The 23,814-nt window shown below is 36.1% G+C and overlaps 1 protein-coding gene across 1 annotated transcript in view; it reads right to left on the bottom strand.

The window, feature by feature from the left end:
- Nucleotides 1-23,814, bottom strand: part of KHDRBS2 (KH RNA binding domain containing, signal transduction associated 2) — a gene marked incomplete at its 5' end in the record, with an annotated part of 440,115 nt that overhangs the window by 218,392 nt on the left and 197,909 nt on the right. The window contains one exon of the mRNA XM_004386836.1: nucleotides 3,189-3,316. Coding sequence (XP_004386893.1) covers nucleotides 3,189-3,316 — 128 coding nt within the window. The remainder of the gene's footprint in view (nucleotides 1-3,188; nucleotides 3,317-23,814) is intronic.

Genomic DNA, 23,814 nt, shown 5'->3' on the forward strand with positions numbered 1-23,814 from the left:
GGCCACATTCTAAAACACCAAAACCAAAATGAAACAAAAACAAAAAATCATTGCTGTCGAGTTAATTTCCACTCATAGCAATGCTTTGGGACAGACAAGAACTGCCTCATAGGGTTTCCAAGGCTGTAATCTTTACAGAACTAGACTACCACATCTTTCTCCTGGGAGTGACTGGTGGGTTCGAACCACCGACTTTTTGGCTACACTTTAGACCAATTAAGTCACGATCTCTGGAAGAGGGATAGAGGCATCACTAGTTTTTGAAGCCCCGGGGAGTCCAATGTGAAAGTTTGGGAACCACTGCTTATATATATCATCTAACTTAAAAATCTGGACAATATGACGTGTAGGCAATTCCAAGCTATTTTAAAGGTTGAGAAAACAAGGCCCAGAAAGTACAAGTCACCTGCCCAAGTTCACACTGGTAATCTACGGAGCTAGAATTAATTATAGGAAAAATTATATTCTTCATTTAAATTGATATTTATCTAATCATAGCTGATGGCATCATCAATTCCTTACCAGGCTAGACACCAGAGAGTTGTCTTTTTCTTGGTTCACTCTTCTTTCTCCAATATCTAATTGGGCACTAATTCCTATAAATTCCAATCTCTAATCTGTCCCTAACTCTCTACACTCTTTAGCTAGACCAAGTGTTCTGTGTTTATCTTGGGTAATGGACTTGACTTTTCATGTCTTTCCTGCCATGAGTCAAGTCTCTCTCTGTTTCTCTGGCTTTATCACTCTGTTGCTCTAATTCTTTTCTGTCTCCCACAGAGATGATTTAGTAGCTTTTCTTAGAATTAAATATGATTACCTCTATCTTTAAAAAACTCCATTAGTTCTATGCATTAGTTCTTATTGTAGTAAAAAAAACTATCAAAATTTGCCCCTAATGTTTTACTTCCCACCACTTCCTCTCACTGCAATGTATATGTAGTATGACATATGTTAGATATTGCATGTGTTTTAATTATTCAGTTATGTCATATAAATTATTATGATGCATAGATTTAATGTTTTGTTCTCTGGTATGCATTATAATTGGGATTAGATAGTTATCAGAGATATATTGATTGGAATTTAAATTCCTTTAATTCAATATTTTTTCAACAAGTTATTATAGAGGGTTTAAAATGGTCCAGAGACCATTCTTTCTGAATAAGTGTAATTGAATAATGAAATAAATTTCTGTTTTATAAATTTTATGTACAAATTAGTATCCATTAACTCATGTTTTCAAGAGCTTTCTGATCAATATGATTTTCTGTTTTGTGAAGCTATTTCCTTATTCCTTTTTAATAGTAGAAACATTTCATCATGTTGTTTGAAATAGAAAAGAACAGTGTTCTGCTCCATTTACTTCCCATTAATGTTAATGCCATTAATGATATCAATACAGCATAGAAGTGAGATTTGATTTTCAGCATTAATTTTCCTTTCTTTTTACTACATGTGCAGTTTCCTATCTGTATTCTGTATGGGATATTAAAACCAAAAGCTTTTGATCAATTTTTTCTTTTAAATATTTAAATAAAATCTTTACTTAAATTTTATATGGTCGATTCAAATATGGCAAATGCAATATTACATTACAGAACGTCAATAACCAAGCAAAATCTACTAGTACAATGATTTTACAGACTCAATGTAGCTAAATGCATTATTAGAAAAGAACTGGTACAAATTCCAAGGAATATAGAATAGAAGAAACTCATCCCCTCTGCAGGCATCCTAAATACTGGCATACAATTAGGTTACACCAAAATTGGCCCTTTTTTGTACTATAAAACTGGCAATTTCATATTATTTAACCTATATGATTTAATCCATTTAAGATTACCTGCAATGATATCATCCCACAACTGATCATAATGATGTTAGAAATGTGCAATATTTCATAAAAGATTGATTTCATAAAAAAGTATGGCCATAAAAAAGGGCTGTGTTATGTCACATTAATTCTTAGCAATAAACAATTGACCCTTAATAAAGCATCAGAAAGTTTTATCTCATATTTTTAAAGATAAAATATAAAAATAAAATCTAGAATATTTTCAGAAGTTTTTCCTTTGGTCAAATCTAATTTCTAGGATTGCCATATTCTACCTTTAGGTAGTTACTTTCTTGATAATTCATTTGAAAACTTCTCATTCTTAACTATTTATTCTGACAAGTGTGAAACTTTTTGTGGTGGTTATGATTTAATGTTTAAAATAGTGATATTTTGACAGTGGTGGTTGAAAATATTTGGGATATAATTTAAAAATAAAATTGAATCTGAAAAGTATCTGAGCATGACCTAACAATTTCTACATGATATATGAAATAATATCCTAGATCTATGTCCTTTAAAGATTTAAAGGCCAACTGAAATTGGGTGAAGAGGATGACTGAATCACGTAGTCGGTGGTGAAGGTTATAAGTATTTTTTACTCTACCTTTATGCAAACCATGATTTCTGTTGAAAACCTGACAAGTTTGGAAACCTACAAAACAATTTCGATACAGAAAGATTAAAATTTCTTTGCAAAGTGAACAAAATCAAATCTGTGCTTACCAGATTCATCACCAATGACATTTCAATGTCAAATATATCTGAAATTTAAATATCTTTACCATCAGCCATGAAAGAAGTGTGCTTCTAGTTTTCTGAATGCTAGCATATATATTATCTCTCTCTCTCTTTTTCTCTATCACCTATCTAATAAGAATTTAAGGGTCACTTAAGGCACAGACAAAATTTATAGCTTTTTGCAAGGTCATCCTGGTTCAATGAGGCAAAAGATTATATCATCTGTGTGATCTAGTCCTGGGTATAGAACCAACAAGTAGTAAGTCCCAGGTCCCCTGCTGTTATTTTTTAGGGTAGTTGCTAAGGGGTCAAACTGGGAAGCCAGAATTTTGTAGTCTGACACCCTGTGTGACCTTAAGCAAATTCCCTACACCTTTCTGCACCTTGATGTCTCACTTGTAAACTAGACTTAACTCCTAGGGGTGTTGTAAGAATTAAATGAGTTAATATATGTGAAGCTTCCACATGCTGTCTAAGCATTCAATGTTTTTTTTTTATTAATTGTGGTGATTGTTGCTGATGTTATTCTTTATTCCTAGCTATGATCCTGACCGAGAATAACACACAAAGACTGGTCATCATTGCTGTTAATTTAGAGTAACAACTAATGTACCTTGAAGGAGCCGTGGGAGCTATTCTGATCCCTCTGCCTCTAATACCTCTGCCGCGACCAGAGTCCTCTGAGCCATTTAAGTAAGATAATTCACGTAGTTGTTCCTGACGAATTTCATCATTGTAATCCTAGAAGAAAAAATAAGACCCAGTGAGTTCAAACAGAGCATGGGGTTCTTGGAGTTGAAAAAAACACAAATAAGAAAGAAATATTTTCACTTATTTTCTGGAGTCTGGCACACAAAAATCTCAAATGGTGTAAAACTGTATATACTCTGAATATCTATTTTTATGTCAAGAAATTGAAGTTGCTCCTTTCATCAGTGAAGTACTCAGCAGGAATCAGATTAGATGCTTTGGGATATCACTTGATGTGGTAGCCAGAAAGGAGAAGATAGCAATAAGGAACAAGAGCTTGGAATATACCAAGGTTATGATTGTAAATGAGGGTCACTGAAAAAGGACTTCACTGAGATGAATATGTGTAGATTATCAATGACTGCATGAAGCCTAAACAGCTCCTGATGCATAAACTGAAACGGAGCACTCTCGAGGCCCAGGCAGATACTGAGCTCCTGTGAAAACAATAATGAAGTGCAAATGATACGGCACAGCTTCAGACAACCGGGAAGCTGTGAACACAAACAAATAACCTGATGGGCAACAGACGAAAACACGGAATCTTCTGTGTGTACTAGCGTTGTGCTTACGGAAAGTAATAGCTAGAGTGGAGGGCAACTTTCACAGTAACAACCAGAGATTCAAAGTTAAGGGGACTGTCTTTAACCATCATCAGTGTGGAAATACGTCAGCCACTTTAATAGGACCAACGAGTGGATTTCATCACTAAAGTTAAACACTACCTTCAAAAACGAAGCACCAGCTTTATCGGCTATTTCTTTTACTAGCACACACAGGGGCACACATGCATACACACACCCACACACACGCCTACAAACACACATCTGGTTGATTAGTACAAAATCAAGTAATTATTTTTGCCAGATGGCTGATCTGATTATTTTTTCTAAATATATGTTTAAGTGAAATTAATCAGTTGATTTGGGCACCATGAAATCACCACTACAATATACTCAATTTTGTTATAAAGTTAGTTATACCAAGCACAGTGATCATCTGTCATACAGACCCTACACACTGTATCCTGTGGTAACTCTGGTGATTATGAATATTAATTTGAATATATAGAAAAGCCAAGAAGATTCCCATTACCAGAGAAATCACTGCAATCTGTTATATAATTAAATATTTCTGGACAATAGAGTGACTGAATCCATTCATTCATTCATTTAGTACTCATTATTGCCTAAAGATTGTGCCAGGTTTTAGGAATACCATAAAAAACAAAAAAGACCCAATGCTTGCCCTCATGGATCTGAACCTTTCTTTCTGGCTATTGTGAAGCAGACTGAACTGGTTATAATTTAAAGCCTAAAAGAATTGGTTCTTTTGTAATGATTGAAAACGTATTTTCATATAAATTATGATAAACCTTGTTGTTGTTGTTAGGTGCCATCAAGTTGGTTCCCACTCATAGCGACCCTGTGTACAACAGAACAAAACACTGCCCGGTCCTTCGCCATCCTCACAATCGTTGTTATGCTTGAGCCCATTGTTGCAGCCACTGTGTCAATACATCTCGTTGAGGGTCTTCCTCTTTTTTGCTGACCTTCTACTTTACCAAGCAAGATGTCCTTCTCCAGGGAGTGATACCTCCTGACAACAAGTCCAAAGTATGTGAGATGTAGTCTTGCCATCCTTGCTTCTAAGGAGCATTCTGGTTGTACTTCTTCCAAGACAGATTTGTTCATTTCATGATAGGATAAGTACTTCACAGGGTCAGGGTTTGAAATGAATGTTTAAAGGGAACTTAACATGTTCTATGGATCTAGGAAAGCTTCCCTAAGAATGTGATATTTAAGCTGAGAAATGAGTAGACTAGGGAAAGAAGTAGGCAAAGAGAGGTCTAGGAGTTGAGGCTAGAGATAGTTGCAGAGGGCAGGTCAACAGAAATGGCGTTTGAGGCATAGCCGAGGACCCCCAAAACAAATGTATCATCTGCTCCAAATGATGCTAGTTTAGCTCTGCATACGGATGCTATAGTAATAATCAATCAAAGACTGTAAACACTCACCCACACATCTCTGTCTAGGAAATGGCAGGGATGCTTTCAGCCTACTTTGATTTCTAACACACAGCTTCACTTTATGTTCCAGAAACTGCCTGGATTACAAGCAAAAGTACAAGCCTCTCCAAAGCGTTTATTTTCTTATTTTTTAACATGTTGCTTTCATGTTTATCCTCTTCAGCACCTGATTACTGATTACAGTGACAATAGGTTCAATACAGTTGGCTGACAGAAAAGCCATATAGTAGAAAACTGCAGTTTCTAACAAGTCAAAAATTATTCAATTTCTACCATCTAATTTTTACATTCAAGCAACAACTAAAGAATAAACATATCTATTATTTATTAAGATCAGGCATATGGTGAATTTCTACCTTTGTATGAACTGACCAGCCAGCATCAAAATGAAAACTCGGTCCCATAATTTTCCCATGTAATAGCACCAATTTGAAAGGGGATCTTTGCAGCTTCTGACCTGAGGAAAACCTGTTGACACTCTGGGTCCTTATGATTTGTAGAAAGAACAAGATGGTTATTATTGGCAACATCTGAGAGCTGAACTAAGAATCAACAAATTGTAGACGAAATTGAATATATGTAAAAATAGAGTCCCTGTGTCATGCGAATGGTTAATGTATTCAGCTGCTAACTGAAAACTGGCGGTTCAAGTCCTCCCAGAGATGCCTGGAAGAAAGGCCTAGCAATCTACTGAAAAATTAGCCATTGAAAACCCTATGGAACACAGTTCCATTATGACACACATGGGGTCCACGAGCCAGAGTTGACTTGATGGTAAATGGTTTTAAAAAATGTACTTCATCATATAAGGAGCCCTGGTAGTGCAGATGTTAAGTTCTCGGCTGCTAACCAAAAGATCTGTAGTTCGAACCCACCAGCCACTCCGAGGGAGAAAGATGTGGTTGTCTGTTCTGTAAAAATTACAGCCTTGGAAACTCTATGGGGCAGTTCTACTTTGTCCTACAGGGTCACTATGAGTTGGAGTCAACTCGATGGCCGTGGGTTCTTTTTTTTTTTTGGTTACCTTATCGTTTTAATATTTTTCATGCCAGAATCAGAAAACGTAAAGCATGGATGTGGCCTTATTCACCATATAATTATTTTTAAAAAAGAAGTAAAATTAGAAGGAGCAGGAGAAGGAGAAGGAGGAGAAGGGTGGAGAATGTACTAATTGGATGATGTGGTAGAAATGATTCTCAATTTGTTCAGGTTTACCTATCTGCATGCCCTTGGATGGGCCATAACACACTGACTCTGGGCTTGACCGTGTGATTTGCCTTAGCCAAGAGGACAACAAATGTGATAAAAGCAAAGACTTAAAAACTGCTTGCTCATTGAGACTTGCCCTTTCTTGCCACAGGAAACCCTTATGCCACCATGTGAAGATGCTCCAGCTAGCCTCCCACAGGATGAGAGACCATGTGGAGAGAGGCTCCACTCATCCTACGTTTCCAGGCCATACCATCTGTGTTCCCAGGCATATGAGTGAGGCCATCCTAGGCCGTCCTAGGCCATCCAGCCCCAGTCAAGCTGGTAAAGGCCAGAAGAATCATCTAGTCAACCTCAAAACCGGAGACAAAAATTATAAGTCGGTGCTTTAAGCTACCAAGTATTAAGATGTTTCGTTTTGTGCAAAAGCTAAATAATATAGAAGGGATTTTGTCCAAAAGGAATGCAATAGACCAGAGTCAGAGAAGAATACTATCTCTAGCCCTGTCCAGGGAGAGGGTGCTCTGGCTCAGATGTGACTTATATGCTTCTTGGGGCACGTGTAGCCTTAGTATGTAGGTGGAGATAATGGGATGTCACAGCATAGTGTCATTAATGGTTTGCATTGTCTACTGGAGAAGGACATCATGCTTGGTAAAGTAGAGGGTCAGCAAAAAAGAGGAAGACCCTCAGCAAGATGGATTGACACAGTGGCTGCAACAATGGGCTCAAGCATAACAATGATTGTGAGAATGGCACAGGACCAGGAAGTGTTGCATTCTATTGTACATAGGGTCGCTATGAGTTGAAACCGACTTGATGGCACCTAACAACAACAACAACATTGTCAACTGAAATCTCTTTGTTCAGAGTGCAAGCTCACCAATCCAACTGCAGATTGCAATTCAGCTTCCTACATAAGAATCTGCCAACAAGGAGAGCATCTGTTAATCACATTAGCATGAATATTTGAAACTGCAAGTTAGGTTAATTCTTAATTTAAGCAAAACAACTGCTGTTGACATATAACTAAGTTTCTTATAAACATAGTTAGAGACACTCTGTTCTAAAAAATGTGGCCAAGAGAAGGTAGACCTCCAACTACAGGTGTAATTGTTCAAGAATTCCACTTGCTGTGCTCGGAAATCCATTGTTTCCCTATTGCTTCTGACACCACATTACCTAAGGGCTGCCCCAAGCCAATCACCAAGTAGGGTTGAGGTGCTACTGTAGGCCCATTCCTCAGAGACACACAACTCCTCTGACATGCCTCAAGTGCCCCCCAACAGCCTTGCTGAATCTTCCTTTAACTGCACCAGGGCTGTCTAGGATGCTCCACTTTCTTTCCTTGGGGCCAGACTTACATTGCTGTGTGAGGGCTCTCCAACCTTCCCTGTCTCCCTCCCTATTTTTCATCACAAAAGCATTTCCACTAGTAAAATCCTTACATGTTTAATGCCATTTTGGCCTGCTTCTTGGAAGACCAGATTTACACACAGAGTGCTGACAGATGAAGTTCTTAAGATCACGAAGCTGAGAGCTTTGTTAAATCCATTGATGCTAACGCTGGTGGAGCCTACGCCTTTCAATGCACCTACTTACTGATCAAGGAGCCCTGGTGGCAAAGTAGTTAAGCCTCAGCTAATTGAAAGGTTGGTGGTTTGAACTCACCGGCTGCCCTGCGGGAGAAAGATGTGGCATTCTGCTTCCATAAAGGTTACAGCCTTGGAAACCCTATGGGCAGTTCTACTCTTGCCTTATCGTATCGCTATGAGCTGGAATCAATTCAAGGGCAATGGTTTAACTGGTTTATATACACTGATTAAATTGTACTACTTGCCATTTTTTCAGTTAAAAATGGTTATAGGTAGGTTAAACATGACATGATTACTGATTACCAAAAAGGGTAGTAATCAATATTTTTTAAGAAAATAAATTATATCTTGTCCAACTCTAGTTCATATCAATTTAATAGACAAAATCTGTTGTTCCTTAAAATTCAGAATAAATGTTCAAAAGGTTAAATTATAATAGATAATGATGAAAAAATCAATGCATAATACCAACAGTATCATCCATTCAGCTAATCTAAAATATATTTATAGTTATACATCTACATGGATGAAACTGTTGTGCTGGGTGCTCACAGTGACTCAAAGACAAATAAACGGTATTGGTAGAATATAGCTCAGAAGTGAGACAACACCTCATACAAAACAAATTAATAAGAAAACATGAAAAAGTCATAGAGATGGGTAAGCCTAAACTATATTTAGGGCCAGAGATTAGAACAATTTGCTTAGCTCAGAGGAATTGTGGCAACAATGAAAAGACTAGTGTGTTTATGTGTGTAAGGAGTGTGTGTGCCATTGAGAGATAGACTATGGGCAACCACAAGAAGTTTAAGAGTGCTCTAGTGGGAAGTCTATGGTATGATTGCAATAGTAGGAACAAAAGAGGTTTTTAGGTGCAGAAATTACTAGGGGTATGACATCATTAACCAGAGAAAGGAAGAAACCGAGCAAAAAAAAAGGTTCGGGTATGGAGAATTTATAGTTGGTCTTGATCTTATGTTAAAATGTCAGAGGGACTTTAAGGGGTATCTTAGAAATTCAGATTTGGGTTTGAGGAGCAGTAAATTTGTGTCTCATCTGCATATAATTGTAATAACTGAAGGACAGAGATTGTGTAAGAGAATAATACAACAGGGTACAGTGACTGAAATTTTCTATTCATATTTTAATGAAAATGTATATAATTGAAGATAATCAGAAAATAGTTCACTTATTTATTGCAACATTTGTACCATTAAATGTTAAATAACCAGGTCTTTAAAAAATGAGGTTTTTCTAATTAGACGCTCCCCAACCTAAGTACATGTGCCACTGTATTGATAGTAATGAGGCATTTAATGTTACAAGATAATTAAAAAATATACTCACATGGAGGGATAGTGAAGCCTTAAACATTTTCTGGACTAAATGTATCCTGTGTATGGTTTGTTACAACATAAATATAATTTTCTAACCCCCAAAGTCTGTCAATTTTAGTATAGTGCTTACTTCTACTCCTTCATTAAGCACAGTCCTAACTTTGAATTAATCTTTCTTCACTAGTATATGAGCCTAGGGAAACCAGAATATCTTGTTGACTAGTTCATTGTTGCATGTGTTGCTGATGCTTCAGTTACATAAAATTTTAAAGATACAAGTAAATTAAATATTCCAGGCATAACTTGAAAATTTTGTCTTATCAAAAATATATCACATATGAAATATTAGTTCACTTGAGTAGTATTGAGTTTGAAGACTCTGGAGTCATATAACTATACATCTAAAGGCATGTTCATAGTTTCATAGCATTTATAACTTTTTATACTCAATTTGATTAAAATGGATATTTATTAAAAAGTAAATAAGTTTATAAATTGTAATGATAAAAAATTGCATTTATATCATATTATCTAGTATTATATTATTACTCTAGTATCAAAATAGCCTTAAGAGATAGGCATATAAACAGTTAAATATGTGAAAAAGTACGTAAGCTACAAAGAAAGGTAAAGTTATAACAATTCTAACTGAATAAAACTGGAGAAAATTAATTTCTGGTCATTTAAAATAAATAAGAAAGGATGACTTAATGTGTGTTTTTAGTTCATATGCAACACTTCAGAATATTCCAAAAATTTAAAAATAAGGACTACCCATATTATAGTCCTTATTATGGAGCCTTGGTGGCATAGTGGTTAAGAGCTTGGCTGCTAACCGAAGTCAGCAGTCTGAATCCACCAGCAGCTCCTTGGAAACTCTATGGGGCAGTTCTACTCTGTCCTATATGGACCTGATGAGTTGGAATCAACTTGATGGCAACAGGTTTCCCCATATTACAAAAACAATTCTGTTTGTTGAGAAAAATAAAATTATACCTATGGATAAATCTTAGCATTATTTTATACAGAATTCCAAACTACTGAAATTCCACACATCAAATAATGCTTTACTATGTTGGGATAGGAACCCTGGTGGCACAGTGGTTAAGAATTCGGCCGCTAACCAAAAAGCTGGAATTTGAATCCATCAGCTTCTCCTTGGAAACCCTCTGGGGCAGTTCTACTCTGTCTTAGAGGGTAGTACGAGACGGAATCAACTCGATGGCAACGGGTTTAGTTTGCATGTTGGGATACGTCTATAGTAAACAAAACATACACATACTAAAACTATTCCACAATATTTCAAGTCTTCCTATTCTATGTTAGCCTTGCAAGATAAGTTGTCAAATTGCTTTAAAAACGCTGATTGGTTTGAGCTGCTTTTTTGGTTTCAGACAGAAAAGATTCAAGTAAGTAATAGTCATACTTTAAGTGAATCCATCAAAGCTTAAATTATACTTGCATATCATGCATAGACATTTCTAGAATTAATCAGAATTTAATTTAATTTTTCCTATAATGTCCACATATTTTGCTTTATTGCTACCAAAGACAGTTATAAAAATGCTATTTAAAAATAATAACAAAGATATTCACAATAATTCTTGTATATTCTTCTTGTCCAGGGTGAGGCAATATGGCCTATGAAAAAATTTCCATGAAATTCATGAGTACTGCTTTTTGCCTTTCCTCTAAGGCCTTCCCACTGTGACAGCGTATGGAGTAAACAACAGACACAAAAACTCAGAGCAGGCAGATGTTTGGATGTTCCTAGAAAAGACTCATGCTCATAGCCCCCATATTATAACATATAATTTCCCAGTTACACATACTCATGTCCATCTGTTATGATGGCATTTTGCCCAAATATAAATTGAGATTATTTCACTTGTGTATAGATGCCAGGTAATGACAGGTATAGATAGGTTACCTGGGGATGCAGGGAGGGATCATTTTTCTGTCAAAGTCTCTCCTCAGAAACTCCAATGGGCACTGGTTCTGCACATTTAAAACTGTGATCATAACCACTGGCACCGTGTGAACATACACTTGGTTCTACCAATGCCGAGACATTCAGATGGTATCGGGGAGAATGAAATACAGACAGTAATCCATCTGAGCCACGTCAAAGACAACTGGGATTTCCTCAGTCCTTCACACGGCTTGGTTAGGACACCGAAACCAGAGTAAATAAGCAAGAATGTGTGGGAGGTAATGGGTAATGTGTCAATATCATATCTGAAACAGAGTTGGGGTGATAGGGAGCTATTTCTGTGCTGTGCTGGAAATTATTTAACAGAATAGCTTATGCTGTGTTAGATAGCATCGCTTATCCAATACAGGGTGAGTTTTAATCAGCTCAGGCTTGGGACCAGAAAAACTCATTAACAGAATGTGGTCAAAGAACTGTCAATTAAGATTTATTAAGAATCTGCTTGGTGCGTGACTCTGCATACATTCCTATAAAGGCTTTCTAAAGCTTATTCATCAAAGGAGATTGAGTACTAAAGAGTCAAAATGTCGTGGGCTTTGTATCTTGACCTGCTAATGATGTTTTAGGATGTTAAAGATGTTTTTTCTTTTTTTCCTCAATATTAAAGTCATATTGCCCGCTGTGCAAACATCATCAGAGAATAACATTTATAGCAGATGTTATGTAGATATTTTGCAGGATTATTGGAAAGGCTTATTTTCTATCTTGTTTTATTTGACCTTATTAAATATTGGCCATTGATATACAAGATCTAGGAGCCAAGACTTTTTGAATAACACCAAAGGACTCATGTATTTGGTCTTATACATTCAACCAGCCTAGGCTAAAAAAAATCAGCCACTAGCTCAGGGTAGGCTCAGGGTAGTGGATAAATACAGGTTTGAGCTGTTATGCTAAATATACCAAGCCCCATTTGTCTAGGCGGAGGCAAAATGAATATATTTTCCCCAGTGAATTGTCTTGGCAACTTACAGTGCATATTATTCAGCAGCTCTACCTGCATTTTAAGTCAAAATAGGTTATTAATTTAAAACTTTGGCATATTATATATACCTAAATTGACAAGTACATAAGATGAACTCTTCATTAACATAGACTTGGTGAAGGTTGATGGTACACTGATCCCATGGGCTCAAACTCCTTTCAAGGAAGGAATTATAATGATAAGGATACATTTAAAGTAGACTGGGAAACTTCTGTGCTTAAAAAAGGTCAGTAGGGTATGGCCCATGTGGATGATTTTAATCAATAAACTTGCAGTTCCACACCTTTCCCTAGACATGGAAAATTTATATATTCAAGATAGTAATGCATCTAACCAGCCTGATTTTTTAAAATGCCTGAAGGAGTTCTTCTAAAATAAATCATCCTTTCACTTATTCAATGTATTTCTGAGCAGCAAGTAAGTGCCAGACACTAATTCAGGGGCTGCTAGGGATACAATGGAGAAGAGCCCCTAAACCAATGGAGCTTCTGTACTTGTAGATGACTAGATTCCTATGCTTGATCATGAAGAATAATAGCAAGCAAAAATTGAAGCAATATTTCCATAAAATATCTTGGCAGGGATAGAAGTCATCTTAATACTCTCTGAATCAATGCATACTTGATTCAACTTTGATTCTTTTTGTTGGTACAAAAAATATTTAATGTATTCCTAATACTCTATTGGTATTTTTAGTAGTTGTTATTTTTGGTTTGTTTTGTTTGTTTTATTATCAAAATGTTGACTCTACATTTCTGCTTTAGAAAGAAAGGCATTAACTGCTATCTTTCTTCATGAGGCAATCCCTCCTGAACGCTCTCCTTTGTCTCCCCTAGAATGGAAATGTGATGTTTCATTATGACTATATTTTTTAATCAGGACTACAGCTTATTTTGTTACAACTCCATTGAAGCTCTTTGAAAAGAGTATATAATTTTCTGTCCATGACTCTTTTTTTAAAGTTTTCCCTTTATTTGGCCTGCAACTTCTAGTTCCCTTCAAATTTCTGCTCTCACATTTAAATGTGGGGAAACAGACCCGAAAAAGCAAACAAAGAAATAAGTAAGCTACTTTAAGACAGTGATAATGCTGTGAAACAAACGAACAGGGCAACATGACTGAAGGATTAGGCAGCTGGTGGAGGTGGGAAGTCTACTCCATGGCCTCTCCGAAGAGCTAATATCTCAACTGAGACCCAAATGAAAAATCATGCAAAGCTCTGGATCACTAATCTTCCAGGTAGAAGAGTACAAAAGCAATGAACCAGGAAGGAGCTAAACCTCTTTAAGGAACAGAAAGAATTCCAGTGCATATGTATTATGAATTTAGTGAGCAAGGGAAAGAGGGATATTAGATCAGATGAGTAAGCAGGGGCTACTTGGGTAGTTTTTCTTGGCTTTATTCTAAATACAGGTGGTCCCTGACTTACGATGCATTTGAGTTGCCATGAACTGTACTTACAACTGTTTATTTTTTTCTGTACATCTTATTGTTAGTATATGTACTACATACAATGTTGCAGTGTGTAATTTGTTGATGTTATCATTCTCATGCCAAAACCCAAAGACAAACAAAGATCAGATTTATAAAGATGCTGATAATAAAAGGCACTAATAGTGAAATTTTTTTTAAAAATTAGGTATTTGACTCACATCAGAACCGACTTACAAGACGGTCATTCAAATGCAATCCCATCGTAAGTCAGAGACTACCTGTACAATAGGTAGCATGGGGAGTATTTAAGTTGGACAGTGAAATAATCAGTTTTATATCTGAAAAAGAATATCTTGGCAGCTATGAGGAAAATGGATTAAATGGGGCAAAAGAGGAAAACAAGAGGGGTTGAGATGCCACTGCAGCAGTACCTGCACTAGCTACTGTAGTCACCTCCACTACTACCATGGAAAGTGGTGGAAAGGAAGAGCTGTGGAATAATTCTGGATATATTAGGAGGTAGAGCTGGCAGTGATTGCTTCAGTTACTGATGGATAAGATACAGGGAATGATGAAAAAAGTAAACTCAAAGATAACTCCTAGAATTTTTGGTTTGTACAACTGATTCAATGGAGGTGCCATCAATGAGATGGGCAAGATGTTGAATTTGAGTTGCTCTCTTGCCTCTCTCTATTCTTAAAAAATAAAGCAAATATGATTTAAAAACAATAAGCCTTTCTAATTTGGAATCTTTCATATGTTACATGATTCTCTTTCCTGTGTGGACTGTCTTGTGGATAGTCACACAACTCTAGGAAACTTGCTTAACAAAAACATAAAGACAAAACATACAGTCTGTTAATCATAAAAAGGAAAGTAAAGCACTTGACTTGAAAGCTCCTGGATATTAAAAAGATAGTTGGGAATTTTTCAATTAGAGGTGAAAAAGAACAATACATGCAGACTCATGGGTGAAGTCATGGAGGCATAAAAGAAATGTGATAGAGTTGAGGAATAGTTAATCCAAATTTTAGGTGGAGAGTAGAAAGGTGTGTGGATGGAATGCCAGTAGCGAGGCTCGGGCCTGTGTTCTCCAGACAATGAATACTCACAGAATGGCATGGCAATCGGTGGGCTTTGGAAGGGTCACTCTGTGAGGAATATGGAAGAGAGATTGGAGGTTGGAGATCTCACTCAGTCCTTTTATATAGACACCCCGTTACTGTAGAAGATTACTACAGAAGTCAAGCTAAGAGATAATGAAGGGTGGAACGAGGACAGTATTCAAGTTCTGCTTATTACTAGTTGTGTCCCTTTGAACAAAATATTTCTAGACTCATTTCCATGTCTGGAAGATGAGAAGGTGGCCCTAAATGATCTAACTAAATAATCCGAAGGTGTCTCCATAAGGCTTTCTTATTATGAAAAATGCTGCTGTGGATATCAAGAGGAGGAAGATTATTGAGTTTTTACGTTCTTACTGTAGAACTGAAATACAAATGATTAGGGTGCTTTGTACACACAGAAATGTGGCTTATACCTGTCTGTTTATATAATAATTTCTTCACAAAACCCACTCAAATAACAATTTGCTTTGCAAGCCAATTTGTTTTGTGTATTTCTTTGCTACAAAGTCACTGAGGGAAACAAAAAGAAAAATTGAAAAAATAGTTATCAACAAACTCTCTTCAACAGAAAGAATGTTTTTAAAAACAAATTTATGCTTTAGTTTGTTGTAACAGGTTTAATGCTGGTATAGAATACGAATCATGACTGGAGTGTTAGGAATCCAGCAGCAGTAAAGGGCTTTTGTGGTTATCAAACATCTCAACTTGACTCGGGCATTTAGCAAACCACAATAGCCATTAATTGGCTGTCTTCTCCACTATCACGGATACTGCTTCCAAAACATCAGTAAGTACAGAACAGATCTATGGTTCTCACTCTTACCCTCCAGATAATTTATATATTAGAAATACATATCCAGATTTTTCTTGTGCAATTGAGAAAAAAGCATTCTTCCAGGAGATTTGATTTCCATAGGTTTCTAAAACAAACTTAATTCTCCTGATGTTGCAAATCAACCATTGTGAGGCTTGGAACTCAGTTCTAAGTATTTTCATTTGGCCTTCTTCTGAAAAACCTAAAAATATATTTGTAAAATCTTATTGGCCTACAGATCTATATTGTCTTAAGTTACTGCTCTTTACACAGGCAAAGGTGTGCATGTGAAGGCTAAGAATCTAACTCCCACCCAATTAGCCTTGCTATTCCTCTAAATTGGAATGGATTGGATGGCAACTAACAAAAACAACAACAACACAACAACATTCCTCTAAATTATGTGCAACACAACTAGAGTTTTGGGACTCCACCCAAAGTTTCTAGAAATTTTAACCTCTATTTTATCCTTACTTAGAATTGTACTATATTTATATATACAAATCAATATTGGGAAAATATTGTTAAGTCTTATGAAACTAGGCATCACAAAAAAACTTTATGTTCACCATCAGTATCAATGCAAATAATGAACTGGCAGTTAAGAAACAATCTGTAAAATAATGCAGAATAAATTAGAAAATTAACCAGGATATGATTTTGATAGCATGATGCTATCTGACAAAGAAAATTTTCATGAAGTTCAAATAACCTACTCAAACTTAAAAAAAAAAAAATATTATGGTGCTGAACAAGTACTTTGTTCATCGTCAAAGATAGGAGGTCTAATGAAACTTCCTCCAAATGCACTGCCAATTTCAGAGGAGCCCCAAGTGCATCATGAACAGGCTGAATTTATCTTTATGGCACCTTGGTGAATGATGAAGGGTTGGAAGATTATTACCCCCATTTATAGACTCTGAGATTAGATGATGAATGTGAGGCAAATCACAAGCAGGGATTTGGTGGTAGAAAATATTCTAAATGACTTACATTTTTTCTTTTTTATCCAGTTAAGTTATTCCTTTTTTTATTTTCCTCTTGTTCTGAGATCCTGTTAGTCTAGACCTATCCATAAATTAAATAAACTGGAATCAAAAGAGGATAGATTCCTGAGTCACAGCTCAAAGCCCCTTACTCCATACACATCTTGAGAGGCTGTATGGGGCCATCTTTACGAATGAACGTGTTCTTCCTGAAAACAGAAAAGGCCATCAAAGACTATCACATTTTCCTTGCTGCTAAACTGGTATTGTTGGTGGTGGTGGGGGTGGTCCTGGTGGTATGTGTGTGTTTGACATGTGTGTAAAATGTATGTATTTTAGCAGTTTGACAAATTAATTGAAATGAGGCAAGCAAATGATATAAATGTACAATCAGACAGGCTGCTTTCTAGGCCTGGAGACAGCAATTCTAAGCTCTAGTTTGGAGTCTGACTATGTGGCACTACAAAATATCACCTTTCTTCTCTGTGCTACCTATTTTCCTATCACTAAATGGAGTTAAATAAAACCTGAGCCCACTTTTGGAGATATGAAGACAACTCAAACTATACTAATTGACCAACTGTGAGCCTCTAGGTAGCCACATAGTCTCAGACATTTACATTTATATGCATGTGTCTGTGTTGTACACATTTATGTGTATCTGACTGCATAATACTAGGTTAGAAAGAAAATGAAAACTGAGGACAACGATCAGGTTAATGGAAAATTTGGACGTGCAGCAGCCTGGGGTTTATATGAAATGTGTGACTGAGCAAAAAATAAAAAAGATAACCCAAGGAGTCAGAAAAGGGGTAGCAAGAGCAACAGAAGTGTGACTAAGGGCACAAGAGAAATGGGGTTGAGTAGCTTACATTATAACAAAATGAACAGTAAATGACAACGTAGTCATTCGTCAGTACATTGGAAATCGACTGTACAAAGCTTGATGAGATCTAAATTCACAGCGTGATTAGATAAAACTGTTACATAAAAATTATTTGTGTAAACCAGCTGGCTCATAAGACTGTTTTTTTATTTCAGTTCTGATATATTCGCTACCTTTTTGTTTTTTTGGCATAACATCTATTTGGAGAAATATCACTACAATATGATCTTTCATTTAGAGTCTTTTTTCTGAAAGATATTCTTTTGTCTACCTTCCTAATTTTGAATTATTTCACATTTTGAAAACCACTAGATACTTAATAAGAAAACCAGCCCTCTCTTTATAGGGAGCTCTTGTTGCAGTTGAGAGCTGCCATCGAGTTGGCCTTTGACTCATGGTGACCCCATTCACAACAGAAGGAAACACTGCCTGGTCCTGTGCCATTCCCATGATTGGTTGTGGATTGGACTATTGTGATCTATAGGGTTTTCATTGGCTGATTTTTGGAAGTAGATTGCCAGATCTTTCTTAGTCAGGAAGATCTCCTGAAACATGTTCAGCATCATAGCAACACGTAAGCCTCCACTGACAGAGGGGTGGTGGCTGCACATGAGAGGACTGGCTGGGACTCTAACCCGAATACCTCCCATGGAAGGCAAGAATCGTGCCATGCTCCCATGGGGAACTGTAAAATCTGGTATTCCACATGTGGGGTCCTTATCACTAGATGTTTCAGAGGCACATGGGAGTGAATTATCACTTCTGTATTTTTTTCTTCCCTTCTACAATTCTAAAAGTGGTATGAGAAAATCTAGTTTTATATATTTGGAGTTGCAATAAAAATCAATTTTTATAAAAAAAAATGACACACGATCCTGAGAACTTACAAGAGATAAAATATGTGATGACAGTATTACTGTATAATAGTAACATTTAGGTTGCTTAATCTCATGATAAAATGTCTGTAGGTGCGATGTCATTTTGCAGAAGAGTTAAGTTTTTAAATTGTGAGCTAAAAATAAAATTATCTGCTGGACCCAGAGAGTCAGTATAGTATATCAATTATGAATATGAATCTGTGATTACACTGCCTGGGTCACATGCAGGAATTTTATGCTTATTATCTGTAATCTAAATTTTCTTACCTATAAAATGGGAATAATAACAATAATAAAATAGTATGGCTGTCATGAGTATTACAAAAGCAAACATATGTAAAATGCTTAAGATGGTGTCTGGGACATATCAGGCACTTGACAAACATTAAGTATTATTTTCCCCCATAGGATTATACATTTGTATAAATTCCCTATTCTCATATACCACTCATTCAAAATTGTTAGAAAAATCTGATACATCTTCCTTATTTTGTTCCTTTAAAGAATTTTAGCTAAAAAGGAAATCCTGAAGTGTTAAATGCACATGGATACATTTGTCTAAAGTGGTAGAGAATCTGAGGACCACAGTAAATCATGAAATACGAAAAAAATTGTTTTTGGCTATTTATCCTAGAAAGTTTAAGGTCATGGATGAGAATGTGTTAACAGGCAAACCATGCTTTGATGAATTCAGGGAGATTTATAGCTGTGAATCTGTCTAGGGCTGCTTCTTTGTACAGTACATTTAACCAACAGCCAAGTCAGAAGCTATTCTTGACTGAGTAGCTGGAAAGAATCCAATCCTAAAAGAGTCTGAAGTCAGGGCACATTCAGATTTAGAGAACATAATTTCAGTGGTATGAAATGGTGAAGGTCTAAGAAAGACCAATAAAACAAAAATATTGACTTTTAAAAGAAGGTTTTGTAGACCTGCGGCTGGAAAGAAAGCAAAGTGAAACACCTGTGATGAAATAGGAGACTTATGAAAATCACTCCATAAAAACAGAAATTAGTAAAAGGACAACATAAGTCAAAATAGTTATTCAGGAATAGGGACAGGGATATTGCCCATTTCACAAACGGGTATTTTATAATAAAAAAGAAAACTAAAAAAAAAAAAAAAAAAAAAACAGAGAAACCCTTGTTGTTGTTGCTGTTAGTTGCCATTGAGTCAATTCCTAGTCATGCTGGCCCCATGTGTGCAGAGTAGAAATTCTCCACACTGTTTTCAAGGCTGTGACCTTCTGGAAGCAGACTCCCAGGCTTGTATTCTGAGGTGCCTCTGGGTGGGTTTGAACAGCCAACGTTTTGGCTAGTAGTCCAGCGCTTGACTGTTTACACCACCCAGGGACTCCCAAGAAAAGTTTAAAGGAAAAGAAATACTCAAGCCAGAAAATTTTAATGTTCAGTCTATTTAGGAGAAATCTATAAGCAAATGAAAAGGTAAAATATCAGATCATTATTTCAAATCAGTAGTCTCACTTTAAATTGTGTGGTAATTTCCTTGGGCAATGAGCAACACAGGTCAAAACTACAGGGCATGAAAAAGTGTTTTTAAATGCTCTTGTCATTTCCAGTGCCTTGTTTCAGAACAAGTTAAATTGGACCAATTGGCAAGTGCTCTTGTATCTTTCACTTACTAAGTAACTTCTCTTGCAGCTTTCCTTATTGATTTTCTTTTAAACCTCAGAAGGTTTTGTGTGAATATTTTAGAACATTATATTGGACTCCTGTGAAGAACATTTCTTAGATTTTTAAATTGTTATTACATTTTAAAAAAAAATTATGAAAGCAATACACATGCTCAGTATAACAGATAATGTTATACAAAGACAAATGAACGAAAAGCTAATCTTTCCTTGACACTTCTCCAAACCGCTACCTTAAAGATAAAACATTTCTAACAGCATGATGTTTATCCTTTCACATTTCCATGCTCTGTTTTTCCTATTTTTTAAACAACATAAAATTTTTATTATACTTCCTATGTTTCTTTGCGGAGCCCTGGTGGCACAGTGGTTACTAGAGCGGCTGCTAACCAAAAGAGCTGCAATTCGAATCCACCAGCTGTTCCTTGGAAATCCTATGGGGCAGTTCTACTCTGCCCCATAGGGTCGCTATGAGTCGGAATTGACTCCATGGCAAAGGGTATGTTTCTTTGCAAGTTGGTCTTCCAAATGAAGAATATATCATAGTCACTTTTTCAAGTCAATGAGACCCAATTCACTCCTTTTAGTAGCTAACTGTAAGAGCCCTGGTGGCTCAGTGTTTAAAGTGCTCGGCTGCTAACCAAGAAAAAGATCAGTGGTTTGAATCCGCCAGCTGCTCTGCAGGAGAAAGATGTGGCAGTCAGCTTCTGTAAAGATTTACAGCCTTGGAAACCCTATGGGGCAGTTCTACCTTGTCCTATAGGATCACTAAGAGTTAGAATCAACTCGAAGGCAGTGGGTTCTGTTTTGTTTTTTTAGTAGCTAATTAAATTTTCCACAGCATTGGTGGATTTTACTAATGCATTCAGCCATTCTTCTATTTATGGATGTTTGAGAGGATGTTACTTTTTTAAAACACATTACTAAACTTTCCAAAGTGGTTGTATTATTCATCCTACTATCAACAAGATATCAAAGTGCTTATTTCCTCACAACTTTGCTAACAATGTTAAGTCATCATTCTTTTTATTTGCCATCCATGTGGTTAAAAATTCTATCTCATGGTGATTATCTTTTTTATATTTATTAGCCAATTGGATTTCCTCCTTTCTGAATTGCCTATTGCTTATTTTTTATTTGGTTATTTGTAATTTTAAAAACATCAATTTATAAGGGTTTCTGTTTCCAACCAAAATGAATAACTGGGAACAGATTTACTCTCCCATCTGAAAACACCAAAAAGTGGACAAAATATTTTGAAACAGTTTTCAAAACACTGGAATTCAGGCAATTAAGGGTAGTTATCCCTGAAAGATGGGAAACAAAAGAAGTGAGCCTTATTGTATACTGTGAGAGTCTCTAGGCAATGGCACAGCAGAATAATACAGGCAGAGACCAGCAAACTAGCCAAATGGGCTTTATCCCTGGAAAGCAAATTGAGTAAACGTTAAAAAAATAAACCAGTGTAATTCATCACGTTAATACATTAAAGATGAAAGACCATACGATAATCTCAATAGAAGGGGGATAAGCATTTGACAAAATCTAACACCCATTCCTTACCAAAAGAAACTCAGCAAAATAGGAACAGAAGAAACTTGCTCAGCCTGATAAAAGGCATCTATAGAAAACCTACAATTAACATCATATTAGTGGTGAAAGACTGCATACTTTCCTCTAAGATCAGGGAAAAGGCAAGTTCACCCTCAACATTTGTATTCAATGTTGTACTGGAGACTCTAGCTAATGAAAAAGGGTAAGAAAAAGAAATAAAACGCACCCAAATTGAAAAGAAAGAAGTCAAGCTCTTTATATGTAGATGACATATTCCTTATGTAAAATATCTAATAGAATCTACCAAAATATTACTAGAGCTCCTTAATAAATGAATTCAGTAATGATGTAAGATATAAAATAAATACAGAAGAATACATTGTATTCTCATATGCTAACAATGCACAACTGGAAATTGAAATTAGAAAGACGTATCCTTTACAAAAGCATCACAAATATGAAATAATTATAATCTGGTTAAAGACCTGTACACTGAAAACTGCAAAACGTTGTTGAGAGAAATTAAAGAAGACTTAAATAAATAGAGGGAATTACCTTGTTAAGATGTCAATTCTTTCCCAGATGGATCTATATATTCAGTACAATCTAATATACAGTGTTTTCCTGGGGCTAGGGATTATGGCATGTGACGGTTGGGAGGGAAGGATTTTTAACAAAGGGCCATAAGAACACTTTTGGGGGTGATAGAGATATTCATTATCTTGATCCTAGTGGTTTCACAGATACATATATCTCCTAAAACTTATCTGTCTGCTTTAAATAGGTACAATTTATTGTCTATCAATTTTACCATAAGAAATCTGATTAAAAATTTATTTTAGATATTCCTCTTATATTATAAATATTAATCCTTAAACTGTGATGAGCATTGTAATTTTTTCATGTCTGACATTGCTCTTCTCATTTTATTTATAGTATCTTTTACTGTATTTATTTTTATTATTGTATGATAAATAAGTCTTGGACTTCTTCCTACAGTATCATTGGTTCTTGATCACTGAAGACATTGGTGAAAAAAAAGTTTCCAGGAATTGATAGAATACCAAATGAGATGTTTCAACAACTGGATGGAGCACTGGAAGCGCTCACTCGTCTATGCCAAGAAATCTGGAAGACAGCTACCTGGCCAACCGACTGGAAGAGATCCATATTTATGCCTATTCCAAAGAAAGGTGATCCAACAGGATGCGGAAATTATTGAACAATATCATTAATATCACACATAAAATTTTGCTGAAGATAATTCTGAAATGTTCGCAGCAGTACATCAACAGGGAACTGCCAGAAATTGAAGCTGGATTCAGAAGAGGATAGGGAATGAGGGATATCATTGCTGATGTCAGATGGATCTTAGCTGAAAGAAAAGAATACCAGAAAGATGTTTACCTGTGTTTCATTGACTATGCAAAGGCATTTGACTGTGTGGATCATAACAAATTATGGATAATATTGCGAAGAATGGGAATTCCAGAACACTTAATTGGGCTCATGAGGAATCTGTATATAGATCAAGAAAGAGGCAGTCGTTTGAACAGAACAAGGGGATACTCTGTGGTTTAAAGTCAGGAAAGGTGTGTGTCAGGATTGTATCCTTTCACCATACTTATTCACTCTATATGCTGAGCAAATAAGCAGAGAGGCTGGACTATATGAAGAAGAACGGGGAATTAGGATTGGAGGATGGTTCATTAACAACCTGCGTTATGCAGATGACACAACCTTCCTTGCCGAAAGTGAAGAGGACTTGAAGTACTTACTGATGAAGATCAAAGACTACAGCCTTCAGTATGGGTTACACCTCAACATAAAGAAAACAAAAATCCTCACAACTGGACCAATAAGCAACATCATCACGATAAATGGAGAAAAGAATGAAGTTGTCAAGGATTTCATTTTACTTGGATCCACAAACAATGCACATGAAAGCAGTAGTCAAGAAATCAAAGGACGCATTGCATTGGGCAAATCTGCTGCAAAAGACCTCTTTAAAGC

Source organism: Trichechus manatus, unplaced genomic scaffold (genome assembly GCF_000243295.1).
Source record: "Trichechus manatus latirostris isolate Lorelei unplaced genomic scaffold, TriManLat1.0 scaffold00172, whole genome shotgun sequence".
In the NCBI taxonomy this organism is placed as follows: domain Eukaryota; kingdom Metazoa; phylum Chordata; class Mammalia; order Sirenia; family Trichechidae; genus Trichechus; species Trichechus manatus.